Source organism: Grus americana, chromosome 11, assembly GCF_028858705.1.
Source record: "Grus americana isolate bGruAme1 chromosome 11, bGruAme1.mat, whole genome shotgun sequence".
NCBI lineage: Eukaryota > Metazoa > Chordata > Aves > Gruiformes > Gruidae > Grus > Grus americana.
Window position 1 is genome coordinate 9,019,739 of NC_072862.1, and position 27,016 is coordinate 9,046,754.

The following is a 27,016-nucleotide window of genomic DNA, read 5'->3' on the forward strand; positions in this document are numbered from 1 at the left end:
AGATTATATTATTCCTGATGTATTATTAAACACTACAGGAGGGCAGGACAATAGCTGAGCCCACGGCTCGGCCCCAGGGTGTTCCCTCGTACCGGCAGAGCCACGCACCCCGAGACAAGGGTGCTGCTCTCGCCGCACGCTGAGCGCAGAGCCCCTCCGTTGAAGCTTTATCTCCCCGCAGCTCTACCTGCCCTGCTGATCCCAGCGTGCCAGGTTTAAACAGCAGAGCTTAACTTACAGGGCTGGGAGGGGGATGCCGACGAGCTGAAAGGTCCCCCTCTGCTAGGGCTGCCTGTACAGTGCCCCCCTGACGGTATGAGAAATAAGCCTCACCGCAAAGCAGGGACTTACCGTGTGGGTTTGAGGTTTATAAAAAAATGACAACTATACGAAAAAAGCCCAAATGCAAATTCCACTTCGCAGCAGACGCGGTAGGGCTTGATAACATACTGAATGCGTGTATTAGTTCATGCTTTTGGTCTCAGATGAAAACCTTGTAAACTATCCATTTATATTCCATTTAAAGACTTACAATGTCTGTAAATACTCCAGGCCGCATAAGATTTATCATCTTTGCCACCTGGAAAACATCGACAGCATTTTCATTCTCCAGCTGCTGGGACAGAGTGGTAAGGGCACATAGCGTTCCCGCTGACACAGCTCCATACCTGAAAAACCACACCAAAATGATGAGTTACTGAGAAACATACCTGGGCAGCGACACAGAGCCAGGAAAAGGTTGATATTGTCTTATTTGATTACTGTAGTTCATCTTTGTATCTACTAAATGCTTGGTTTATACTGGCTAATTTTTAGTCATTTTAATTCATAGAAGAAATTTGATGGTACACCAGTCGTCTCAGGTTATCTGCAGTATTCAGTACAAAGAACTGTATCAGCAGAGGAAAGTGAGCCATTTAAAAATACCCAGCCTGCAGACTATAACACCGAAATCAGTTCTCACATGCCACATGTACTGAAAGCATCTGCATTATAACTGAGCGTATTTTAAATTCATTAGTGGGAGCTCAAGCAAAACATAAACGATTAGAAAGAAATGAGAGTTCGCCTCTTCCTCCACATCTGACAATTACATAAAACTAACACGGATATGAGGTGCTCACAAGTAAATGGGGCACATCTCAAAGTCTTCCTTAGGTCTGATTCATAGGTGAAATGCAACATCCCCGAGTTGGGCACCCAAGGGACATTACGGATTCTGAAGAGTTGAGCTGTGCTGTCATTTAATAAGAACCCAAGCAACGGTTATTCGTCAGGAGCAGGAATCAATGTGTCCTTGAGATACTGGTCAGGTAGAAACCTTACTGCTGCTAAATCTGTGGGTATGCTTGAATCGTGTGCAGTTGTGGGGTGTGGGATAAAGGATCCTAAGCTCGTGACTGCTTCTGAGGAGCCTCCACTGTCCTCTGCTCTCCCAGTACTCAGCAGACTGAAATTCTGTCCTGGCTTTGCTCTGGCTTTGCTCTGTGACTTTGAGAGTCTGTGTCTAACTGCACCACCTGTAAAAGGGGACCTTGGCGCTGACATGCTCTGTAAGCCGTTTGGAGAGCTGCACATGAAAACTTCAATAATCGGCAAGTACTGCAATGCCATCTGGTATCATGAGATTACCACGAGGATTTTTTACAACATTCCTGTGGAAATCAAGACATATGCTGACTTAATTTTGTATGATTTTTGCAAACTCAATTTGCCTAGAAATGGGAAACAGAAATCAGATCACAATAGATCTGCTATATTTGATGAAAAGTGTACAGAAGGAGAAGCAGAGCTTCTGCAGCACTATATAGATGGCTGTGACTGATCATCTCCAGGGATAGTGGACAAAGTGGCCAATGCTTGTGCCTGACAGGACACAACTAAATGCCTCTGAGGGTCTAATGACCTCATTTTCACTTGGGCCAATAACCTCCAGCTCCCAACAACCTGAAGGCTTTTCTCTTGGAAAATTATGCAGCAAATCTTTATCTAGTTGCCTACATATGGGCAGTTATATTTAAAAATCTTGTCAACTGTCTCGAGTTGGAATTTCTGAACTTCTTTGAAATGTTCTTATCGAGTTCATCCCACCATGTACTTCCTAAATACCACATGCATTTAGTATCTGCAAATTCATATATTTGGAATTAATCTGCAGTTGTAATTATTAGTGGATTATGTGATATAGTTGTTGCATGTAGTAAAGGGAAATTTTCATTTTCAGCTACATTTGCTTAGGCTCCAATGAAAAGCAGAATCCACATTATGTATTAGGCATAAAAATAAAATCATTGAATATGACAAATAAACCAAAAAAGCAATTTACAGAAAGAATGACTCAGCACTGTTAGGAATGTGATTTTGATTTTTTTTTTTTGTCTAGCATGAAATGCCCAAATCAATAATAGTTCTAATTTTGTAAAACATAATCTTAAATACTGCAAGAGTAGCAAAACCTCACTTCAGACTACCCAGAGCATGAATATTAAAACTAGCCTGGAATTAATCAGTGCTGGCAAAAGGCAACAGAGCTTACACTGTGCATTAGCAAGGCAGGAGACGGTGGGAGAAAAACTACTTGCTGCAGCCCAAGGCACCGTTTGCAGGAGTCAGTTGGGAAAAACCTGTTGCAGCAGCAACACACCGATGTGAAGTGAAAGCTCTTTCAGCAACGGCAGATACCAGCACGCGATCGCACATCAGCGCACAGGCTGATCTGACCACTGAAATACCGGAGTATGGTAACGTTTTTGCACGAAAGGTGAAGATTTCCAAGACTTTGCCACTAATTCTGTTTCGTAGCAATGACAAAAGGTCTAATGGACTCGAGCGCAGGGGGGTTGCCGATACAGCAGTTGTTTACGCTGGCTCGGTGTTCGCTCTAAGGGCGACTCAAGGAGTGTCAGAAATTGGGCTTCCTTGGGATCTGAATGGCAGAATGACTCCGGGAAGTGCTCTGCCCACCAGGAAACACTCCCTCCAAAGAAACCCCATTAGACCCAGGCTCCAGCTTCACTATAATGGCATTTTGCAGCTACGTGTGCAAAGTAATAATATGCACTGCAATATTTAGCATCTTTTATAATTGGGCATTCAAGCAGAGCTGGCAAGACAATGCTCACCACTGCACTACAAAAGAGACAAGTGTTGGGGCATGCTGGCCCTGTGGTAGTGGGCTCCCCCCCCTCCCACTTGGCACCATATGGGCCCCTTGGAGTGTTTTTGGGGAAGCAGAAGGAGGAAAAATAAATCTGCTCTCAGAAAACCCGGACCCTTTGTCACAAGATATTTCTGATGCTCATCCTGAGACACAGCTGAGCTGAGCTTATTCTCTCTTACGCGGCACATTAAACCTGAGCTGTTAGACAGGAGCTCAGGGCTGTTTTGAAACTGGTTTCCATAAGCCCATATTGGGCTGCTTAGAGCATTATCTACACCAGGGCTCTGCTAGATTCTGAAACAGGTTGTAGGATTTGTTTGGGATATTTCCAGCTGCAGAAGAACCCAAAATTCTTACAAAGCAAACACAGCCTCACTTTCTGAGTCCACCTAAAATTATTACCAACATAAAAACTACACTAAGCAAAACGTATTTGGCCTCAGATGCCAACTGAAAACTCATCCCTGGAAGTTTAAATATTCTGATCCTGTTCCCTAGACCACTAAACCCCATCTGCTGCATGCAAGAACGGACATCAGTCCTAACAAGTGTCCTGTAGCTGAGTAACTCCTTGTACAACCTGCACATAAATGGGAGAAAAGAGATGACATACTCATCATGAACTATGGTGGGGCCATCCCTTGTTAAGGCCTCTTCCTTGATTACATTGATAAGTTCAAAGGTACTGCTTATGGGAGCATCTGGGTTTGGCCATTTAGGACACTGAAAGTGGCGGACTTCCAGAACGTAGTCATCCTGCAATGAAAAACCAACCTGGGCATTAGCTGCTTTAGTTTCACATTTATCCACTCCAGGTAGAAAGAGGGAAGAGCCTCACTACAAACTGAAGAGAGACCTTCTTCCAAACAGTTCATATAGAAAGATGACGACAGACACACAGCTCTAGCATCTCTGTAACAGTGAACGCCCTAAAATAACGCAACTTTAACAAAATATTTAATTGATAAAAGATTTTGTATTTGAATTCAGGGCTTATATCCATATAAACCTTCTCTCAGAGACCTTATAGCTCAAAAGTCAAGCAAGAGAAGAGCAACCAAGGGATTCTTGAAAGGGCTGCAAACTAAAGTCTTGCAGCAAAATCCAGCTGCAATCCAGATAGCAAACTAGAGGCAGGTTTACAGCTTAAAAGAAATGTGCTTAAGTAAAACCCCTTAATTGAGAACCCCCAAAACAATTAAACTATAAATGCTGAATTTTATAAGCAGAAATAGGACAATGAACCTTGGTGTACTTTACAAAGAATAATTCAGTCTACTTGTGTGATTTCAAAGTCTTTCCTTTCATATAAGACATCCAATTAATAATATGGTCTCAGTAGCTAGAGGAATCTACCTGGAAGTAGATGATGTGAGAGGGAGAAGGAGCCAACGAGAATACCTTTCCCCTGTGAGCAACATGCATGCACATGCATTTACAAGTAAATCCTTTTCAAAACCGTTTCTGAACTCTTCTTCTTCCATATTTAAATGACATCAATAACATTTTGGGGAAAAGCCAAGACCCACATTTGGAGGTTTATTTTACCTGGGTAGCTTCAAGGATAAAGTCATGGATGATAATTTGCTCTTCGTTAGAGAGGCACAGTCTGTCTTTGCTGATAAGGGTCACAGTAAAAGCCTCACAGTTCATGGATTCCTCACGACTTGGCCAGTACACAAACTCATCCTCTGCCTGGAGGAATGAAACAACACACTATTGCAACCTTTCAGATACCTTGTGTGTGACTGAAAAATCCAGTGGATCAAAAAATTGGTTTGATAGATAGAGATGATCAGGAGCTGACCTTTAAAAACCATTTCTGTCTAAAACAAATTCACTGTTACAGTAGGCAGTAAGCCTGCCAGACCCTTCCTTTGTGTGTCCAAACAGGTAATGTCTGCTTTTTAATTGGTTTCATAGGGAAATGGTTATCTTAGCTCACTCATACTTAACCTTTGTATTGTATCCCAGGCTTTATTACCTCCTGCCTACACAGTTTTGCATGAAAGTCAGATATGTATTTAGAAAAAACTCATTGACCTTTAAAAACTAATTGCTTATTATTTTTAATTTGTGTTCACTGTGGTCTAATCCAAAACTCAAGGTCTGTGGATCAGGTCTTGGTAGAAGACTGATGGATACTTACGTAGGGTTTGAATTTTTAGGAGCGAGGGAAGGAGTAAGGGGGAAGGAGGAAAGAAACCCAAATACTCTTACCCTGGAAAAAAACACTGGCTTAACTTAATGCTCTTTCTCCAGCAAAACTCCTCTACTGAAAGGACTCTATAAAATCCAACTGAGACTATGAATGGTAGAAGCAGCTCAGAGCTGCAGTAGCCTCACTGACAGGGTGTAGGTGACATACTGTCAAAGCTATTCTTTAAAAAATAACTGCGCATTCCTAATTCACTGCAGAGAAAAATTAGTCTCTCTCTAACCACACACAGATGCAAAGTTTGTTTCTCCTCCTGGCTTTGGGGGGTCTACTGTCCCTGGAGTGTAAGCACAGAAGCCACCCCAGCAGCACGCATGGCACTGCACGCCTGCATCTCTGAACAACCTGTGCTTTACTTGTGCGAAACAAGAGCTATGAAAGCACTCATCCTGCTGTGGCCATGAGCATGTCTCGAAACACAGATTTACTTCTGTGAGTCCGGAGCCCTTGTGCACATGATGTGCAAGATACTGGTGAGATTTGGGCCCTAAATGTTTATTGTGAAAATGGGACTTAGGGTCTTAAGTCCTCTGAGTGCTTTGAAAATTCTGCCCTCAGCGTGCAGAGACGCCAGCAAGCCGTGTAGTATTGCTGAACGCCAGGGAAGTGACCCGTCCTGCCAAGCGACAGGTCCTCATGTGGCAGCAGTGTGCACTGTCATCTTGTCCTCTGGCATTACACATTCGGCACCTTGACGCAGTCTCCTTGCCACCCCTCCTCGCCAGCCAACAACCCACCCAAACGCTGAGCCAGTGCAGGGATGCTACTGGTCTGCGGGCCAACCTCCACTCTGGGAATGGGGAAGATAAAGCAGGGACCAGGCATCCTTATAAAGGATGTGGCTGAGTTCGGCGTTCCTCCTTTGCCCTTTAATCACTATTGTTCTGCAGAGCTATTTCATGTACTTATAAAGACAAGATCAGCCTCTTCACTTCCACCTGACACACTTTCATTTCATTAGTGCTTTCTGATTCGATCGGATTTCTCTGAACGCTCTTTGCCTTGCAGTGCCTGCAATCCCTTTCATCGTGCCGCTCACAGGAAGCGTATCGACTGCTGCCTCTTTAGTAGCCCCTCACGACTGCTATTTTCCTGCTGTAATGAAGGTGGTTTCTCTCCCACTCTCAGCTACAATCGTCTATTCACCTCAGTGATGCGTGCATGAAAAAACGAACCGTTTAGTTCTTAATCCTTTTCAATGCGCCCTCTTGAGACGTGCCAGTAAATCTGGAAGTAGTGATTAGCACTTCACCTGTGTCTCCTTATTCTCTCTCAGTCTGTCTCATTATTTCCACTTAAATTAACGTACGTTCGCTTTTTTACTTTCATCAAAAATAGCATTTGTAACCTTGCACAGCCGTAGTCCTGCATGGCCTGAGCCTTAAGCCCCTGGGCAAACAAGCAACTATCCTGCTGTCCCTGCTTCGTATTTCTGCTCCTCTCAAAGTCCTCACCCGTGGCCCCGGCCACCCAGGAACCTCAGTGCCCTGCATCCTGCCAGCCAGGTGGTCCTCAGGAGCTTCGTGGAGGTCATCATCACCGGCGTGCTGCCTGTGAGCAAAGGGGTCCATCCAGTTCAGGATGTCTTTTCCAAGGGTGAGGGCAGAAGGGGAGAGCAAAAAACACCCCCCACATCTCAGAATTTGTCTTTTTGTAACAAGCTTGCAGCAAAGTTTGAGAAGGTGGCTCAAAGATTGGCGTGCTTGCACCCAGCAAACAGCCACAGCATGTAACCAAGCGACCTGCTGGGCTAAGTGACTGCGGTACCGCGCGGGGGGGACGCGTTGAACTCACCAGGCTCTGGTTGTCCGGCAGCATGACGATGATCTGCGCGTTGTGATCCCAGATCATTCGCCAGAAATCTTTAGTCGTGTGTGGCAGTGGATGTTGGGTTATGATGAACTCGTTACTCCTGTAGTAGCCCTTTTGCAGCAAAACAAACCACTCGGTTACTTACTGCCTTCAATGCTTTTAAAGCATTAATTTCATCTTTGGGGACACATAATGACCCTATTTCATTCTATTCCACAATATTTTCACACAGACTATAATTTTATAACGCCATTTCCATTCTGCAGAGTCCCTGTTGTTTTCATTTACTCTAAATCCCAGTATTTATTTGACTGCATCTCATGGAAATACACATTCCATCTAACCGCATCTTGTATTTAATTTTTTTAGGCAACAATCTTTAATAAAACACAGTTAATAGCTTGACATTATGGGGAAGGTGTTAAAATCTCATCTGTTAATACACAGCCATTACATACAGAATTAAGACAATTATAGGCATCTGGTATTTAGCACCTTAGAATTGATTTTACTTTGTAATTAGGTGTTGGCTTCCTTACCATGATATAAGAGGCATTAATGTAATCTGTTCCTTTCATTCCAGGCAGTGGTGCCAAGCCCACTCTAGCACGCTCAGCTATAAGATAAAAAAAAAGATCAAAGTCTGGTCATGGCACAATGCAGAAAGTAAGAATTTCTCAGACGTTAACAAACCAAACACTGTGCAGCTCCCATCTCCCACAGGAGCAGGCCAGCACTTTAACTGCGTTAAAGCATTGCCTGCTAACACAGGATATAAAAGAGAATGTTGCACAATATTCCCACAAGGACAAAGTAATTTCAGGAATCAAATTTCACTATAGTAAAGATTTTCACAGCAGGCTGAATTACCAAATAACAGTATATGCAGTGATAACAGGGGATTTCAGGTAATTCTTGACTGTAGTGTTCCATTTGTCTCCAGCAGCACACAAACCCAGCTGATTTATTTTGTTTTCCCTACCACTCTGTAGCACTACCATCGCTCACTCCTCCCAGTTGGAGGGTGAGATAACCTCCAGAGACAAACCCCTCCCCTAACGGGTAACCACCCAGAAGAGTGAGTGTGAGTGTGTGTGTTTTCTTCAGCAGATCTACACTTCTCCGTGTTTGAGGGCTGGGTTCAACGACATCCTCAAACCAACCGACGGGCTCCAAGCACCAAACCGAAATCACTGCAGCTACACGACACAAAGTGCAAAGTTGTACAGGCTATTTCTGTCCCGTTCACGTTTGTTTTTAAGATACATCCTGACGACTTTCCTTTTTGTTAAAAAACTTCATGATGGACCATATCTGTGCCATTATTACCTTGTGCTAGCTCGGCTATCATCTGTCCTGTACGTCCTGTACTCTGGGTAACCTGATGGGAATGACATTGTGCCCGTGCGTGGTCTGGTGCAAATTCATACCGCTTGGCAACAGACTCCCTATCAGTGACTGTGAAACTGGCCTGGGCACCAGATACCCTCAAGCCTGGGGAAGGCTCACATGCAGAAATTGAGTGTAGCAGCTGAATTACAAACAGCTTGTGCCAATCACACTGGGAGATCTCACCTGAGCTGGGAGCGATATCACAGTAATTCTCTCAGTATTCCATAGATTTATCCCCCTACCTAATTATTCAAATTCTTAAGCACTTCAAATTAACATTTCACTTGGACAGTATATCTGGCTGACACTGTACCTATTTTCTTTTGTTCAGTTTCGTCAGGGTAATTCTGAAAGACAAGACAGCTTGGTCTGAACAAAAGATTACATCTCTCCTTCCTAGTGGCTACGCCTTTTCATGCATAACACGGGGAGAATTCAGTACAAAAAGTTATGCTAGGCAGTAATCAAACCGAAGATGTGATCTTACACGGCACGACTGATGAGTTCCTGTTCTTCTCTTTGTTGCAGTCTTTCTGAGCACTGAAGCATTCCACGTATTTTGCATTACACTGTGTAACCAGCTGAAAGAGAATAAAGTAGTAAGTCAGTCCTCATAGCGTTCTAAATGAAGAGAGAAGGTTTCTTTGCCAACTCCTGCGAAGATGCATCAGTAGAAGAATAAACTGCATTGTTAAACTTGTTTAAAGTACTCAAGATGCCAATGGAAATCATCCTTTTCATACAACATGTTTAATGGATAAAAAGATCTCTGCAGCTCTCAGCTTAGAAACATCCTGAAAATGAAGTTCCATCAAAATGTGTTTTCACAGAACACTACATTTAGTTATCTTTGAGAATATATTTCAAAGACTTGCAGATATGTTCAGTCAGAAGCAGGTCTCAGGGAAGAAAAGCTAGCAAAATAAAACAACAACAAAACTTTTATGGTTTCTTCTAAAATAATAGCCAGATCATTCCTGCAGAATGCCTTTTTCTGCCAGGTCTTTGGGGAACCCACCACGCCAGCATCTGAGATCCGAGGCCATGGGTTACATTCTCTGGTCTGCCAAGTTCATTCTGGACTGCTTATGAGGCACGAAGTCAGGGATGCAGATTTGTATTTGAATATTCCCCCAGTGTATGGGGAAACTCTACCAGAGCAAAGAGACGTAAGGTGGCTTTTTCACCCCCTGCACTAGCAACTCATTACTCAGCGCAATTTTACTCTAAGATGGTTGAATGTAAACTACTGAACCAGGGCATGAGCACAAGTTATTTTCTGCTGCCTCTGTGGTAGCAGCAGAAATGAAAGATTTAATAATTGCTGCTGGTCACATCCCAGTTTCTAAATGCACTCTAAACAAGATAGCACTCAACTCATCTATGTACTGGCAAAAGCCCCATTAGAAGTTATGGGGTTTCCAAATACCTGTGCAATGTTGGCAGAGAAAGTAATTTCTGAAAACGGCACTTATGTTTTTGAAATTTTGCCATGAGTCGTCAGAAAACATCTTTAAACATATAATTTAGTATTGTTTGTAAAAGTGCAACACTTTTTTTAATAAGAAATCTTTTTCTCCTGCTGCATTTTGTGTGTGTGTGTGTGTGTGTGTGCGCACGCTTGTGCTTGTTTCTTTAATTTAGTAATTAAGCATCTGGAATGTCTTGACTGAGGGAGAAGTACTGAGATTTCTACAAGTGAATTCAGAAAAGAGCCTGTTCATTTTTTGAGTAGCTTGGCACCTGGTATAATTTAAGAGTTTCAGTTCCTAAGGTAGTTATTAACTCAGTGAGTTTAGCTGCGAAAACAGATGTCACATATAATCTTCTTATGATACACAGTCTCACAAAATATTTTTAAATGCATTCCGATAAAATCTAATCAGAAAATCTTGGGTTTCAAATAGGAGATCTGGGCAAAAAATTTACTTTGGCCAGGATGAAAGCAGCTATGTCATAGCATGGAAGAGCAGCAAGCATAGTTGTTAGCAATGAGAAAGGCAAATTTTGTTTCCTGGTCTTAAAACATTTTTAATTCTTTATCTACAGTGCTGAAGTAGTAGGTGGTGCTAAGAACCTCATTTCATGTCCTTCTCCATATATATGCATGAGAGCCCCAGTTTGGAGGAAGACTTCCAGCCAAGCTAACCACAGACGCAGGAACATCCAGGCCCCTTGGGAACTGGGAGACCAGCAGCACGCTCCAAACCAGTGTCCATGTCCCTCTTCTCACCTCTGACTGCAAGAGTGTCAGCGCTGATTTCCAGCAGTGTAGCTGGGACTGTTGAGGACTGAACTTCTCAAGATGCTGTACTGTGCTAATCAAGTGTTCTGGTTTGGTTCCTTATCTATGACAACCGACAGTGATGACAGGACATACGAAAGAGAGTAGGGAAATTAAATCCTTCTGGATGGCAGTGATAAGCCTTACCTTGAACTGTTTTTCTAGTCGTGTCTTCCCTCCTATGCCAGGTATGAGGATGCTGTTAACATAACTATGCAGCTGGTTTGCAGATACTTCAGTCTCCTTCCCAAGGATGGCTTCCAACAAGGCATCATGAATAAAAATGTACTGCTCCTAGAAAAACAACAGCATGTCACATAGGCACTTGGAATAAACTAAATAGCTGGCTTTAACTGAGGGGTAGAGCACACTAAAGGAAAGGGTGTGCAAAACAAGCCACCCATGCAAATACTGCCAAATCCAGAATAAACATGTACAAGTGTAGCACGTACAACTCCGAATAAGTCGAAAGTGAAATCTGAAGTTTCTGGTCTACAAAAAGAAAGACATTCCAGTTCAAAAAATGCTCAGTGATATATTCAATTTTTATAGGGATGTAACTGAAACATCCATTTTCTTTTTGATTACAACATAAAAATGAGCGTGACTTTAAATTCAACCCTGCTGCAATCTTTACCTCTGTCTGGACGAGGTAGTTGCGCTGTGTCCTGATGTGTTTCAGGAAACCCAGGACATTAACTGTGCTTTTGTCTTTTATCTGTTGCAGCATACTGTCTATCACAATGTAGGTACCAGTTCTGCCAACACCAGCACTACAGAAGACATAAGAGAAACACATATAATACAGCCGGATGAAAGTAAATGTTTACAACAGCAGAACAGAACTAAGCAAATATTCCTGTTCACAGACTTTAATTTCCCTGCCATCCCCAACCATGAAAGTTTCTAAACAAAATATTTATATTTTGGTCTGGGAACTTTACCAGGTATATATTTCAGGATCTGACACTTGGCTGTCCTGTCTCCACTGCTGCTGTTAGTGGTGTCGGCTAGAAGAAGCCATACAGAGATCCACCCTATGCCAAACTGCTGCTATCCCGGACCACCGAGGTTGCTCCAGGCTGTGGGGCTGCCCTGGTTGGCTTCAGTCTTGAGGTAAGGCTTAAGCTTCACAGCAGAGCTGTAATCCTGCTCTGGAAATGCAAGTGGTACCAGCACTATGCAAGGTATAAAATGGGACAAATCCTGTGGAGGTAGGACTCCTTGAAGGGGAGAAGGGTGTTCCTGGGCCCAACACAGAGGGAGGGGAGGGGAACTGTTCAGAGCTCCCCAGTTTCTGCTGAGGAAGGAGCTCTAACACCCTCATCCTCTCCTCTTCACTATGGTGCTGTACAGCCCCTCACACGCAGTGATGAAGACCACATCCCTTAACTCGTTTAAGGGAAATCCTCTGTTGCCTGCAAGTGCTGGTGAACGTGAGCGTAGCTGAGTGGCAATGAATGCCCAGGTGTCCGTGCATTCCCATGGTTGGTGGCCAGCAGAGGTGATCCTGCCCTGCCCACTCACTGCCCTGAATGGGCAGGCTACAAACAAACTTTGAACAAGGTACTGCACCACCATGTCAGCGCAATGCTCAGCGGCTCAGCATCATGGCACAGGGTTTTGCTAACGCAACTGAGAAGCTTTTGCATTGGAGCTGCCTTAAGATGCAGGCAAAGCAAGCTCACGCCTCCCTGCACTCCATGAGGCTGGCACACTCCTTCTGTGTCACTAAGTTACAGCATGTGTCTTGGCTGGTGTGTAAAAGCACAGGCTGTGCCCTAGGCGTGCTTGCCGTGAAGTAGTTAATCACACCCATCATACCTGCAGTGCACCACCACTGGTCCCATGTCCGGGGTTCTGGCTGCGGAGGATCTCCTAACGAAGGTTAGCACAGGCAGAGCGTACTCCGGCACACCCATGTCAGGCCACTGAGTGTAGTGATACTGAATAACTGTTCTCTCGTTCTGCCGCCCTTTGGGGTTTCCTTTCTGACCCTGTGTGCAAAGTGTGCGCAAAAAAAAAAAAGATCAGGGAAGAGAAGCATGGAAAGATACTCAATCCTACTGGCTTGCTCAGTTGAAAAAGTGCTGGACTGTAACAGAAGAAATCTTCTGTAGCTCTGCCTCCTGCTAGGTGGAGACAGAGTTCAAGGAAAAATACATGTGGGAACAGGTAATAACAGCAATAACTGTGACATCAAAGCAGCAGTGAACTTAAGAAAAAGAAATACAGACTAAACCTTTCACCGGGTTCCTTGTAATACTGACTTTGCTTACTTATGTCCCATCCACCTCCTACTTCAAGTTGCCTATGCGAACTCTGAGTTTTGCTCCTGTGTGCCTTGCATCCTACACAAGCCAGAAGGCATCTGGATGAGAACAGCGAGAGCTTTACTCACCTTTTTCATCTTTGTGTTCCTGACTGTGAAGCGGCGCACAGTGTAGCAGGCGTGAACGTTTGTGCTCTTCAGCGTGACGATTATGTTGCCATACTCCTCGCTGTTCTCGGATGGCCAGTACTGATCGCATTTCCTCTGAACAAAGACATAGTTGGGTGAGTTGGCTGAGGGTTTGAGCTGCTGCTTTACATTTGTGTTTAGAGCATTTTAAAAAAGTAAAATCATGGCTAGCTATGTATCCCTTCGTTATGTTAGTTATACATTATACATCAATATATATCATCCCAAATAATTTAAAAACAAATTCTGCCCATGTGATGCAGGGAGGTGGTAAGGAGCAACTGCTAAGAAATTAGAAAATCTCTTACTCTTCCTTTTTCAACAAGGTTCGTGATCATGACAATGATTCCAGTATTTTGTTCCCAAATCATCCTCCAGAAATCTTCAAAGGTAGACTTTAAAGGTCCCTGGGTAGCAATGTAGGCTTTTGCTTTGTTGTAACCCTTCAAAGAAAATCATAATGAGATGAAAGCAGTATCATGGCAGACATATTAATATTTTAAAGGTAACAAAGAAAGGTGCCTTTCTCATTCAGAATAGCAAGGAATTTGTAGCAAAATTATCAGGTCAAGCTGGAAAACATGACCACTTCACAAGTGGCAATACTTCCTCCTTGTGGAAGGATTCAGAGTTAGAGAAGAAAAAACAATTTAAACAACTTACATCAACATAATTAGCATTAATGTAGTCACTGTGCTTAGAATCTTTTCCTGGTAAAGGCCTTAGCTTCACCCTGCTGTGATCATCTGCAGGATGAAAAACAGAGCAGAGAAGCATTAAGGAAACACAGTGCAGAACTGCAGGTACACATCCCATTTCCTACGTATTGGAGTAGCCCTTATAAATACATGGAAGCAAGTGGCCTTGGATTGGAGTCAAGAGGGAGATGGCAGTATCTGTTCTTAGTCATCTGCTCATGGTAGCAGGTCCTCAGTCTTCACATCCCTTAACGTATGTGGTTCGTGCTGCGACAGCTTCTCTTTAAAGGACACCGGAGCCTCAGGAGCAGGATCTCTAGGATCATCCATATCACACAGTGCAGTGTGATTCAAAGAGCCAGGGCACCCTGCGGGCTGTGTGACACCATGCGGAGACACCGGCTCAGCTCTCGCAGGCAGTAAAGCTGCTTCTGCTTGGCTCAGTGTCTGAGCTCATTATTCGCTACTTGGTGCTGAGCTCAGACAGCTCCACTGGCTCTGGGAGCTGAGTGAATGTCCTTACTCCTTCACCACCCTCATTACACCAAGAGGATAGCCTTTAGGCCATGCTCCTTAGCTCTTTTTTTTTTTTTCCACCCAAATGCTTGGCTTATGGCTTAAATCAGAAAAAAATTGCAGTCCTTCTGCTCCTAAGCAGCAGCATTGGGCTGGAGATGCTTCCAACACATGCAGAGACGAGACACATGGGCCAACTTTAAGTATGAAGAATCATGTATGGTTTCAGTTGCCTGCCTTGAACACCAGTGGAGAGAGACAGGTTCCTCCAGGGGCAATTTGGAGGACTGGAGTGCCTGCTCCAATTCTCCTCCAGTGGTACTTCTCTCTCTGTGCCTAGAGGGACCAGACATCTACGTCTAAAATCAGAGTTGGGACAACCACAATAAATCCCCTTGCCCAAGGCCACACAGCCAGTCTTTTACAGGTCTGGGAGTCGGTCCTCAGCCTTGATTCCTGCTGTGAATCTGTTAGAGACATGCATTTCCTTCCTATGCCATCAAAACCATTCAAGATTTATTGCAATGTTTATGAACATGGTGAGCTTTTTATCAGCGATTCTCCATCTTTGTTCCTAAACCACAGTGACTGCTGCATCTGCCATTCATTCCACATCAGAAAATGATGTGGAAAAAGTTACTCATTTCCATCCCAGACCTGCAATAATTTGCATTCTAGAGCAGAGTCCAGATTTGCAGTTCTCAGAGGAATACAGGCAAAGCCTGCACTGTGCTACAAAGATCACTGTTTGTCCAAGTCGTACACACAGCTGAAGCAGTTTGAAATACAGCAGATACACTCTGTAAGATTTAGCACCTTTGGGATTATAAAGGAATCCCAGGGATCATCAATAAAACTCTTTGCTCCACCATGCACTTCCCTTAGGCCAGTTTTCAGACATTAGCGGGAAGAGCTCTGATCATCAATTTATCCCAGTTATTCCTCCACAAAATTTCACATCGAACTGATACTTCTAAAACTACACTTAGAACATCAAACTGCAAAATATTTTAAAGCAAAAGGTGGAGTGAAATCCTGGCCCCAGAGAAGTCGCAACGTCCACTGCCTTTAGTAGGGAAATGATCTCCCAGCCACACTTTCACACGTTAATTAATTACTGAGCAATAATGTAACTTGAAGCCACCTTTTCCAGTCACACACAGACATGCTGTGAGAGGAAGGTTTTCGGGTTGATTCATTGTGCTTACTTACAGGCTAGGATGTTGATGTATCTGTTCTTGTGCTTGTTGTCGGGGTGGTTGGAATGCTCCGCAGTGATGTTCATGTCGGCCGTACAGCGCTGCACTTCCTAGGCATAAATATTATTCGAAAGGAAAATGCATCAGTACAAAAAATTTAAGCTTTATGTGCTTTTGCAACAGCTCACCATGTTTAAAATATCGATATCTTAACTGCTGGATTGAACACAAAGTCCTTCAGTATTGTCCTGTATGACATGGTCTGCTTAATCCAAGCCGTGTTAGCTGCTCCCTGGCGTGCGGTTGTGCTCCTCTCCACAGACTTGGTGACAGATGCACTGTGGGCACCCTGAGGGCCGACTGTCCCCTCTGACCAGCAGCAGTCCATCCGTCCTCTGAACTGCATCTCCCCGCTGTCCCCCCTTGGGGAGGGAAGACAGAGTCCCTCAAAGGCAAGAGTGGCCAGTGCAATGTAAGAAACTATGTACCAAACCCACTTCAACAGAAGACTTTTGACCGCTGGACAACTTATCTGCTTATAACCTCTCGAAACAGGGTTTCTGACATTTAAGCTTGGCACTGACCTTTTGTTAGTTCTCTGCAGAGAGATGCCTTTTATAAAATATAAATAAAATAGAACAGCGAGTGCTTTAAATACCACTGCTTGGACACTGATTAACATTTCACGATATAGTGAAAAAGATAAAAGGTTGCATCCACGGATATATACATTTACAAAGCAGAAAGAGGCCAGGTTTGCCAAGGTGTTCATGAAACTAGAGATGCAGATTTCTGTCTAGTTGAGGCTGTAGGTTAGATACCTAATTCCCATTGATTTTTCTAGTTCTTAACCTACCCTTTACTTCCGCTCTCCAACAACAGAATATAGGGCTACTGACATAGGGCAATGGAGGATCTAGAAAAGCAGCTATTCCCCTTGGCCAGACTGTTCTAGAGAGTTACACACTTCAGAGACTGTCTTGCAAACTGAATCACTAAAACTCATGTGTGATATCACCTCCAAGATATATTTTTTTAAAATCTATTTAACCATGATCTTCCTGAAAAAAGCTAAGCCCCTTTTTACCACTAGCATAAAAATTTCCCAGTTTAAAAACACATTTTTGAAAAATACATCAATGTTTGGAGTTTACAAAGTTGTGGAAGAAACTGTATTTATTCAAATGTTTTGTGAGTCCCAGAAATTGCACCAAACAGAACCAATTTCCCCCAAGGATATATGGGGAAGTGCCAAATTGCTTTGTACTTCAGGCTTTAAAAATAACAGTATAGAACCTGCCTAAGAGGGAAAGTCATTAGGAGCTCACAGCTGCTACAAAGATCACGAGCTAAGTGACAGAGAAAAATTATCAAGAGAAATGCTATACAAACAGCAGATGTAACAGAGTTCAGCATTATGCAGACATTTCACAAAGGACTTGCATAGCAATTTTGATATCTTCCCCAGCATTTACATTTTAAAAGTGCAAAGTATACTAAAACCTCCAACATTTTATAGCTTTTATATCCACACAACACTCCCAAATAACAATTGCTTCTCTCTCTCCCCCCTTCTCCATAGGGAGAAACATACTACGCTCACGGAGATGAGCTGAGCAAAGACAAAGAGGAATCAAGCAAAACTCTCAGCTGGCCCTAATAGAATTTTCATAGTTCCATTTCTATCACAGAAATAAAATAATGCATTAAAGTGTGCGCTTCCCCTAATTCTGCCTGTCAGCTCCAGTAAGCAAGGGACTTCTGATTACACAATGGGCAGGATCAGTTCAGCCTAAATCATAACTGGAAAAGCAGCATTACTTACGTGTTAGGTTGATTTAATGTAATTTCCTTTTACCTTTTTTGGCATTTAGAAATCATACAACATCACTGCCGTACCATTGTAGGTCCTAAAATATAACCCCTCGCTTCTGAAAAGCCTCACGTCAAACTCTACATCCCTGCATCACTACAAAATTCTTTTTAGAAGTTATTAGCATTGAAACATTTATGCCAAATGCTGTAGAATTTAATACAGATGAATCCAATAAGGTTCTGTGGAGAATACTCTAAAAAGTTATAGAATTTAATAGGGAATTACCTCCCTGCTAAGGAATTTTCTCTGACAGTTTAAATACTACATAGTAAATGTATCACTTTCTATTAAATTCTATAGGATTTTTCCATAAGGGAATTGTTGGTGAGGTTAATCATTTTAATTAACCTTTTTATGTTGATGCTGACTGTTTTCTCAACTGTACACGTTCCCAGCTGGCCAATATAAAGTTAATAGAAGAGGAAGATTAAGCTAAGACGGTGAAAAACACAGCAATGGAAAAGAAGGTCTGACGCTGTGAGAGCCGATCATCTGAAAATGGCTTTTCTTAACACATAACATTCTAAATGATTTTTAATACTCTGGAGAGCTGCTGTAACGGTGGATTCCTATGTCTGCACACTGCAAAGCATAGCAAAAGGAGACTGTTCAAGAAAAGCTCCCTGTTGCAAATGCACCTCAACTCTTTTTGCTTTTTTAAAAATCAACGTAGAACAATAAAAGGCCGTTTTGACCTCACATTCCCGCCCCCCCCCAAGTCCAGAACACAACCAATGCTTTGGGATGCTGAGGTTGTCCAACGAGCAGGGGACTGAGGACATCCTCCAGCTCCATGCTGACCACTGATACTGTTTGGCTGTGCTGCACGGACAGATCAGGCTGGGAGCAGAGGGTGGTTATCCATGCTCTCGTACCCTCCTAGGTTGATCTCTCCAAACTCTAACCGCAAATTACTAACCCACAGGTTCACCCCACCAGACAGTAAGGCATAAGTTAACATTCCTTTGTTATTAAAGTCAAAGTGGTTGTCTTTCATCAATGCACAAAATGCTGCAAGAAGACAAGACTAGTTGCAGCCTGTTATCTATGCCTCTGTTCAGAGTATTATTTACCCCTTGGCAGAACAGGACAGCCTGGGGTTAATAAATATCACCCTAGAGAAAGTTCCAAAAAGTCACCAACCTAATGATGCCTTTTAACCACATCTATGTATATTACATATTTATTTTCCCAGCATTTTCTATTGCTTATGTAATGAACACCCTGGGATTTCTAAATCTTACTGGCTACCAAGTTTTTCATTTGCATTTAAAACATCACCATGATTATATTATTATTATACCTCAAATCTGCAGGCAGGCCACCAGGTCAGGTCTGATCCCAGGCTGCTCATTGCAACCTAAACGAACTCCTCTCCAATTAACACAGAACCGCTACTGGCCCCTTGGAGTAGGACAGATAGTATCCACATCACCACATCCGTAATTAATTCACAAACTTTTCAGCTCTAGTCTCTTTTCTTTGGCTTTTCTTAATCCCACTTAGTCTCTTCCACTGATTTTAATGGTGGCTGGCTAGCACACTGCTGCTCTTCATGTTTAACTTTGCAGAACACATTACTGTCCAAAGATGAATGGATACAGGCTCTTATTCTGTCCTTTCCACTTATCATTGACAACCCAAGAAACCAAAGTACATGGTTTCAATTGACCGTTAGTTACTGTAAAAAGTGTTCTAGTCTATGCTATTATGGGTAATTTACCTTTTAATTATATTGTCCGTGCTAATGCTAATTGGAATTTGATACACCCAGGTTTAACGACCCATTTTCATTGCCTTTCTGAAACAAGTTACAGATTAGTTTCTTCTAAACTTCAAAGAATTTCCATTTAAGTACAAAATCAAACTGCTCCAGCGTATTGCTGGCATTATAAGGTTCTGAGCAAGGATTTTTGCTACAGTGACTGAGCAGGAACTCGGTCTCTTGATTTGGCCTTCTGCAGTGCTGCTGTTGTTTCCCATTACTTCAGTCTGATGTCCTAGCAGGGGCTGAACTGTGAAAGCCTATGAATAGCAATGAGGAGGCATCATGAACAAAGAAAAGATCCTAATCTGAAGGACTAAATTAGAGAAGATCCATAGCTCTGTTTTGATATTATTGTGATATTTTTCAGCATGAAAGCAGCTAGTTCATCCACCCCTAAAATAATTTTTGACCTACTATTTTAGTCTCAAATTAGAGAATTCTGTGGTAGTGCTCTTGCTGTTTGTTTTATCACAGCAAACATGAAGACGGCATACCAACAGAGACAGCGGATAGTATTTGGAGATATCCCACAGGAATAGTGTAGATTTTTGTGATAGTTTAGCACTAATATAAACTCTCTGATGGCACTCGAGAGAGGTAAGCTGGGGACAGCCTAGAAAGAAGGGGAAAATAAGCAAACCAAAAGGACTCAACACAGGAATAACAGTGGAGGAATCATGAATAGATAGCTAAAAATTCATGTAAATGAACGAGAGAGGAGAGGATGGCAGAGGACCGTTCGCTTGCGGTATCCTGCCCTTCATTGGGCAGGGAGGTGTTGGAGCCTGACCGAAACCTTGCATTGCCCATGCAGGGCTACGGCTCCTCCGAGCGGGGCTTCCAGGAAGAAACTTTGGGTATGGCTGCGGTACTATGGTTAGCAACAGAAAGCCCAGATATCGGAACATCTTTTATTGCTTCTCTTCAACTTTATCTCTTAATCCACAATGCCAATTTCTCAGGGTAGGTCAAGCGGTGAGATAAGAATTGAGAACCCCAGGAAGATCCCCTTCTGCAGCAATCCTTCCTCCTCCAGCTTTCACAGTGCTGCTTCCCTTTGGTTTCAGTACAGCAATGCACAGGCTGAGAATACCTCTAATTATGGCAGTTTTGGGCCAGGGTTATAAAACATTTCCCAGTGCAGTAATGTCTGCTAGCAGCATGCTTTTGAAATGGCATCTTTCTACTGCCAAATTCCTTGGTGTAGATGCAGTTATAAGCATGTGTCTGGTGTAAGCTGTGTCTGATCTGTAAGGGATGCCAGTATAACTACACAGTGTTTTTAGTGTGTCAAGAAACGTGCAAAGTGCAGCGTTATCTGTCTTCAATGCAGCCCTTCGCTAGAGAATAACATTCTGAGGTCACCGGTTAAAAAGAGCTAGCGACCCCTGCCCCGAGCAGCAGCAATCATGAGAATAACGTTAGCAGATCCCTGCCACATCGCTGAAGATATAGATTTATGTGATTTTCTTACATTTCAGGACATTTAGAAGAAGGTGCCACTGGAGTATAAAGATATTTTCAATTTATGTGATGAGGGAGCTAGACAGCCTGCCTCCAAGTTCAGTGAGCCTGTTCAGACTCCAAATTGGCAATGAATCATTACACTCACACGGCCACAGGCAGGAGAGGTCTGCGGAGATTGCATTCACCCACTCTAATCGCTCCCGCAGCAGCACTGACCAACCCACTTCAGAATTACAGAGGAGGGAAATAAAATTGTCTGATCTCAGAAATCCAAATCCTGCATTATACTATAAAAATTCACATTTAGCTTCGGGGGTGGAGGGTGATTTCTTGGCTTAGTGTTCCTTTCTTAGAGCAAAAGGACACGACTACTCAGAAAACTTACTGTGTTACTCCAGGAACCGACCAGGGGGAGGGAGTGAAAAGCTTTAGCGTGGGAGGTGGCACTTCACACTCTTTTTGATACAAGAATTTGGAGGGTAGATGCCCTATATAGTCAGGCTGGCTATCAGGGGAATAGAAGATGGCAAATGTGACATCAGGTTTTAAAATGAGATCCAGAAGGGATTTCAGGCACTACAGCCCACTAACTCTGACTTCTCTATGGGGCAAACTGCTAGACGCTGTAATAAATATCAGAGCTAGAGAACGCCTCTAACACTCTGCGGAGAGGTCCCTGAAGAAGTCCATACGTAAGAACAGTCTGGAAGAGAACCGCACATTTGGATTTCCAAAATGTTTGTGAAAAGACCTCTGAGAAAACATAGAATACTGATCTGTCTTGGAGGAGAAGGAAAACTTGCCTTGTATACTAACAGGTTAAAGGTGGGACTCACCACCCAGGAATTGTCAGTGTTCGGATTTCACCAGCGGGACCTTACGGGGACCTAATCTATTCATAAATGGACTGCAGAGGAGAAAAAGTGTGTTTATGATACAAAATTATTCAGGATAATTAGAACAAAAGCTGTTTGTGAAGGGAAGCAGAACAATCTTGCAATACTGAGCGGCTGAGTGATAAAACGGCAAATGAAATTCAATGTTGATAAATGCAAAGTGATGTACTTGGGAAAAACAACCCTAACTATACATACATACTGACAGGTTCCCAATTTGCTATTGCCATTCAGCGACAAGACCTTGGGGTCACAGCTGATAGTTTTCTGGAGGTGTCAGCTGAGTGCTCAGTAGTTGTTAAAAACCAAATAGTATGTTAGGAAGGAGGAAAGTAATAGAAAACCAAACAGAAAACGTTACTGTGCTCCCGCAGAACTCTGCGGTAAACCCACTCATTAAATACTGTGCACAGTTTTGGCCTTCCCATCTCGAAAAGGATATGGTAAAGGAAGAAAAAAAAGGTATAGAGGGAACAAGGCATCATGAGTCTAGAATGGCTTCCTCAGACAAATTAAATGGTTTAGACTTCTTCAGATTTGAAAACAGATGATTAAGGGGAAATGAGGGAGGCAGACAGAATCATGTGAGGCATTTAAGTGAATGGGGATGTACTTCGTAATGCAAAAGAGAAGTTATGAGGCATGAGTTAAAAGCAAAAGGAAGTCCAGTCTTGTGCAACAAATTGTAGAATTCACTGCCATGGGATGCTTTGGACACCAGAAGTCTAAAAGGGTTCAAGAGGCAATTAAAAATTTGTTGAAGAAATATCTATCGAAGACTATTAAACATAATGATGCCAAGCAAATCTCTGGCTAGACAAGGAGTAGATATAATCTGTGGCTCAGGGAGCCTCCCAGTCTCTGTTCACTCTTGCCACCAAACCCTGTCCCAGTGCTGCCCCGTAAAAATGTGGTACCTCACCCTGTACGCCATAGCAAGAGGGTGCTGGAGCTGCCCGAGAGCAAGCCAAAAAGCCTCTCAGAACTTTTTTCAGTATTAGGTGGGAAGGTATTCCAAAGTGGAATACAAAGAGTTATATCAGAGACTTGCAGGATCGTGGACTTTATTTTAAAAAGCTATTTGTTGTTCAGTATTAAATTGGACTTTGTATTTCTAGTTTGTATCAAAACCTGAAAATTCATAGGACTCAAAGGAAATCTTAACAATTCTGTATATACAAGAAAGCCCAGCTATCACCAGACAATAAAGCTGGCTACTTGCACTATGATTACCCAAAGGGAATAAGGATTCATTTTGGATGTACTTTCCAAGGAAAGATTTGTGACTTCAAAGTCCTTTCTTCCTTTGCACATAAAACGCTTCCTAAGAACATTCACAAAATATTTAGCTGTAATTACAGCTCATTTTAAGAGGAGGAGGGAGTATTCACACAATTTACTTTCAAAGGAATCTTCTTCATGTAAAAACCAACTTAATACAACCCACAACATGCTGCCAAAATCACAGGAAGAGACTTCCACCAAAAACTAGCAACAAACAAATGGAGAACGTTTACCTTCCACATCGGGCAGAGTATGTGTATGCCTAGCTTAGTCTTTCCTTCCACAGGTTCCATCATAAAACCTCCTGCCACAGAAACTTCTGAAGAGAATTTTTGATCCTTTACTCATTTTAAAAAAAAAAAAACAAACCATGTGCTGGCTATCTTTGGGAAGATTTATTTGTTCTATAGTATTGATCACATTTTTCAGCATCTCCTCGCCATCCTCTTCTCTCTTCCTTTTAGATGTAAAAAGCAGATATTTTATGAAAAGCTTATATGACTGCAGAACATAATACCTCTTTTCAGAAGTTCCCCAGGGACGAAGGCGTGATACAGCTGTGGTACTTTCCACCCAAAACTAGTCTGGATTTTCTATTTCAGCTGGAATCCTACTGTTTCTCCATAAAACTTTAGCTACATCTTCACTGTAGCTGGCAGATACAATTCCAGCACATACAGCACAGCTGGATCTGACCAGATGTGAGAAGTGTCACCGCTAGCTACTGTATAAATGTAACCTCAGGCTCCTCTATTTTATCTGTATTCTGATCTCTGAGTCAGTTTAGGCACTTGAGAAATATTCTACCTACAGGCTCTGTGAAAACTCCTGGGTTTCACTCTTCTGTCCCATCACTGTGAACCGTAAGGAAGAAAATCAGGCCCACGAGGTGCGAGCAGGGCAGAACGTAAGCAATGAAAGGGAGCCAGATGGTTTATCCCAGACAGTGATTGCCTTGTTCCTATTCCTTCTCCTTACTCTAGGAGGAGATTTCATTTACTCTTTAGGAAGCTGAGACCTCAGCTATGGAGAAATACATCTGGAGTAGCTATATTGACTTCAAAGGAGATGCTCCAAATCTTAAGCCAGCACGGAGAACAGAATTTGGCGTGTGCAGTGCAGTTGGTGGAGTTTAACTTCCCTTCAGAGGGGACCCCGCGCTCCCCAGAAGAGGACTAATCGGCCAAAGCTATCTCTCTGAACGGCTGCCACGGCATGGCACTTGCAGCAGGGAGTTCCAGGAGGATGGGAAAAAATAGGGCTATTAGAGCAGTGTTTTTCTTTGCTAAAACACGGGCGGAAGGTGTCCAACATTTGTTAATAGCAGTGATTTTGCGACAGCTGAAGCAAAGCCTGCTTAAAGCCAGACCAAGTTTACAGATGTGTTGCTGATTATTTTGAATAATTAAATGGTGTAAAACCCAGCTGTGATGAATAGCACTGGGGTCGCAATTCATAAATAATTGAGAAGAGTGAGTCGCATTTGATCATCCTGATCAAATTCTACTCTCTGGAGAATAAATGTTTGTCCTGAATACCATCAACATTGTTAAATGCCTCAATATTCCTGCTCAGCCATCCAGCCAGCAGTCAATTGAACTAAATCACTTTAACACCTTACACATTTGCCTTCCTCATGAATACAAAATGTTTCTAACTCACACAACGGGTTTTCGGCATCAGACAAAGCAGCCACTTCTTTATAGACAGTAACCAAACAGCAACAATAAATGTTTTAAATGATCCCATTAAAAACAATTCCTGCATACAGTCTGGTCTTTACTGCAGTAAGCGAAGAAACTGTAGATATTAGGCCACCTATTTTGTTTCATTGCCGTGTTTGTAAGCAGAGCTGCCTCTCTCATTCAGATGCATCGCACAAACACGCCTCCGATGGCTGGTTGGGAAGCCAGTAGCACAGCTCCATGCAATTTCCTGGGGCTTCTCCTGCTTCTCAATACTTCCAAAAGTTCAGCAGTGACTGTGATTAGACTGAAGGAAATAAATACCTAAAAACTAGCCAGAGAATACTGACTCGAGCTTATTAGGGCCTGACTCCACAGCCCACCCTCATACTGTGTGATGTTTACCATGCTTCCACAATACGGGTTTGGTAAGCCAGAGATGTAAAACTACTTTCACATCATTGCAATTGCCTCCAATTTATAGCAGATTTATAGGTCAGAATCTGTCCTACGCAGGTAACAAGATGCAACCTTTAAAATAGTGACATTAGGTAAATACTACCAACTAAATCCTGAAGCCTTTCTCCTTGGTTTTACTGGAACAAAATAACCAACAGCAATCTCTCCTGGCTGAACAGAGCATGAACAAGGACTCCAGGAACTGACCCATAATTTGGGTTTTCATAAAGCACCAAATTCTACTATTCTTACTCATAGTGAGCACTATTTTACTCCTTTTGGGCTACTCAGAGGGTATGTGACTTCTCAGTGTGACTAAGAGGAGTAGATTCCGGGCCAACGAGAGTAAAATAAGCTACAGATTAACAGAAAAGCCTGGAGTTAAAAGCCACTGCTTGTATCTTCATGTTGTTCCTGGGGAACTGCAGGCAGCTTTTCCTATTTAATACAAACTTAGGAGGGTCCCCCAGGTAAAGGGACCAAATCTGTGGTGGTTAGAAAGCATCTGTAAATGTCCAGTCCCAGATTGCTCATACCTGGTGGCACACAGGTATTTCCCCATTTCTTCCAATACATTTGAGCATTGCATTTACCTGGCATGACAGCATCACACGATGTCACACAGTCCCTAACTTAATCCCTTCATACACAATTCTTAATCCCTTAATACACAATTAACTTTAGGAAAACAACATTTTATTGGTGGATCATTAAATTGTACCTCAAAGTCTTCCGAGAACCCATGCTGGTTATTAGAATACAGCTCACTGATGTGTTTAACGAACTGCTTGACTGGAATTGCTTCCATATCATCTGTAGAAAGAAAGAGATATTCAGAGTTGCTATTTGTCTCATACATCAAACTTCAGGAAAGTCTTCACTCAATATCACTTAGATCTGAGTTCCCAGGGGCAGAGCTAGTTCAGTATGCAATAATAAGAAATCTTGATGAATCTGGCCAATTTTGAAGTAAACTCTTCATATTATATTTCTAATTCCAAGCACTGCAGTTATGAATACTGAGAGTCTATTCCCCCATGATGATAATTTACAAAGTCCAATTGAAGTTCAAGGATCGTTTAGTTCTTGTTTGCAGTTTGAAGATAGCTGTGGATGGGATGAAGAGGCCTCCTCTCACTCCACATTGTATAAAAAGAACTGAAGAGACCCAAAATAGGAAAGTACAGTTGACAATTGCCCCTAGTAAGTTTTTACCAGACCGAGCAGAGACACAGGCTTTTCTCCTGAAAGTTACTTTTTCCTTTTTACACAACGATGTAGAATCCAAATGGACTTATCATGGAACTGTCTCTGAGCACAAGAACAGGCAACACAACAATCACACTGATTTGAGTTCTCTCTCATGCCAGACACTATACATCACATTGAATATGTATTCCACCGGACCATTTGTTCTTGCTCAGCACAGTGCAAACTCCACCCAATATACCAATAAATCACCCACAGATGTTTTCTTAAAAGAAAGAAGTCAAAGACTTGAATTGAATTGAAGACAAACAGGACTGTTTCGAGCACCTGGGACTCCGGACAGATTCTAATAAAGCTGGGGTGTAGGGTGCCTGCATTACTTCCCTCTCTTTCTCTCTCTTAAAAAAGACCTAGATGTTGTTATAACCACCACTGCAGTTGGTAGAAACGTTGAGCTTGCCAAGATTCATTAGTTAATATTTTCAGTCTGGCATTTAGAAAATGTAAATTGCTATACAACTGTGATTACTTTCAGCGTGTGAAATAATCTATTGCCTGATGGCTACTATTGTCTGATTGCATGATTTTATGGCAATACTCTGGTATTTATATATTCCATTTAATATTCTTCT

The 27,016-nt window shown here is 42.6% G+C and overlaps 1 protein-coding gene across 2 annotated transcripts in view; it reads right to left on the reverse strand.

The window, feature by feature from the left end:
- The window catches only part of PTPRG (protein tyrosine phosphatase receptor type G), a 408,891-nt gene that overhangs the window by 1,445 nt on the left and 380,430 nt on the right, over nucleotides 1-27,016 (reverse strand). For both annotated transcript variants that reach the window (XM_054838538.1, XM_054838537.1), the window contains 14 exons: nucleotides 25,897-25,988; nucleotides 15,754-15,850; nucleotides 13,991-14,073; nucleotides 13,636-13,770; nucleotides 13,268-13,402; nucleotides 12,691-12,863; nucleotides 11,504-11,639; nucleotides 11,014-11,160; nucleotides 9,070-9,163; nucleotides 7,730-7,806; nucleotides 7,173-7,301; nucleotides 4,709-4,855; nucleotides 3,774-3,916; nucleotides 533-668 (listed from right to left, as the gene is read on the reverse strand). In XM_054838538.1, the coding sequence (XP_054694513.1) occupies nucleotides 533-668; nucleotides 3,774-3,916; nucleotides 4,709-4,855; nucleotides 7,173-7,301; nucleotides 7,730-7,806; nucleotides 9,070-9,163; nucleotides 11,014-11,160; nucleotides 11,504-11,639; nucleotides 12,691-12,863; nucleotides 13,268-13,402; nucleotides 13,636-13,770; nucleotides 13,991-14,073; nucleotides 15,754-15,850; nucleotides 25,897-25,988 (1,724 nt within the window). The remainder of the gene's footprint in view (nucleotides 1-532; nucleotides 669-3,773; nucleotides 3,917-4,708; nucleotides 4,856-7,172; nucleotides 7,302-7,729; nucleotides 7,807-9,069; nucleotides 9,164-11,013; nucleotides 11,161-11,503; nucleotides 11,640-12,690; nucleotides 12,864-13,267; nucleotides 13,403-13,635; nucleotides 13,771-13,990; nucleotides 14,074-15,753; nucleotides 15,851-25,896; nucleotides 25,989-27,016) is intronic.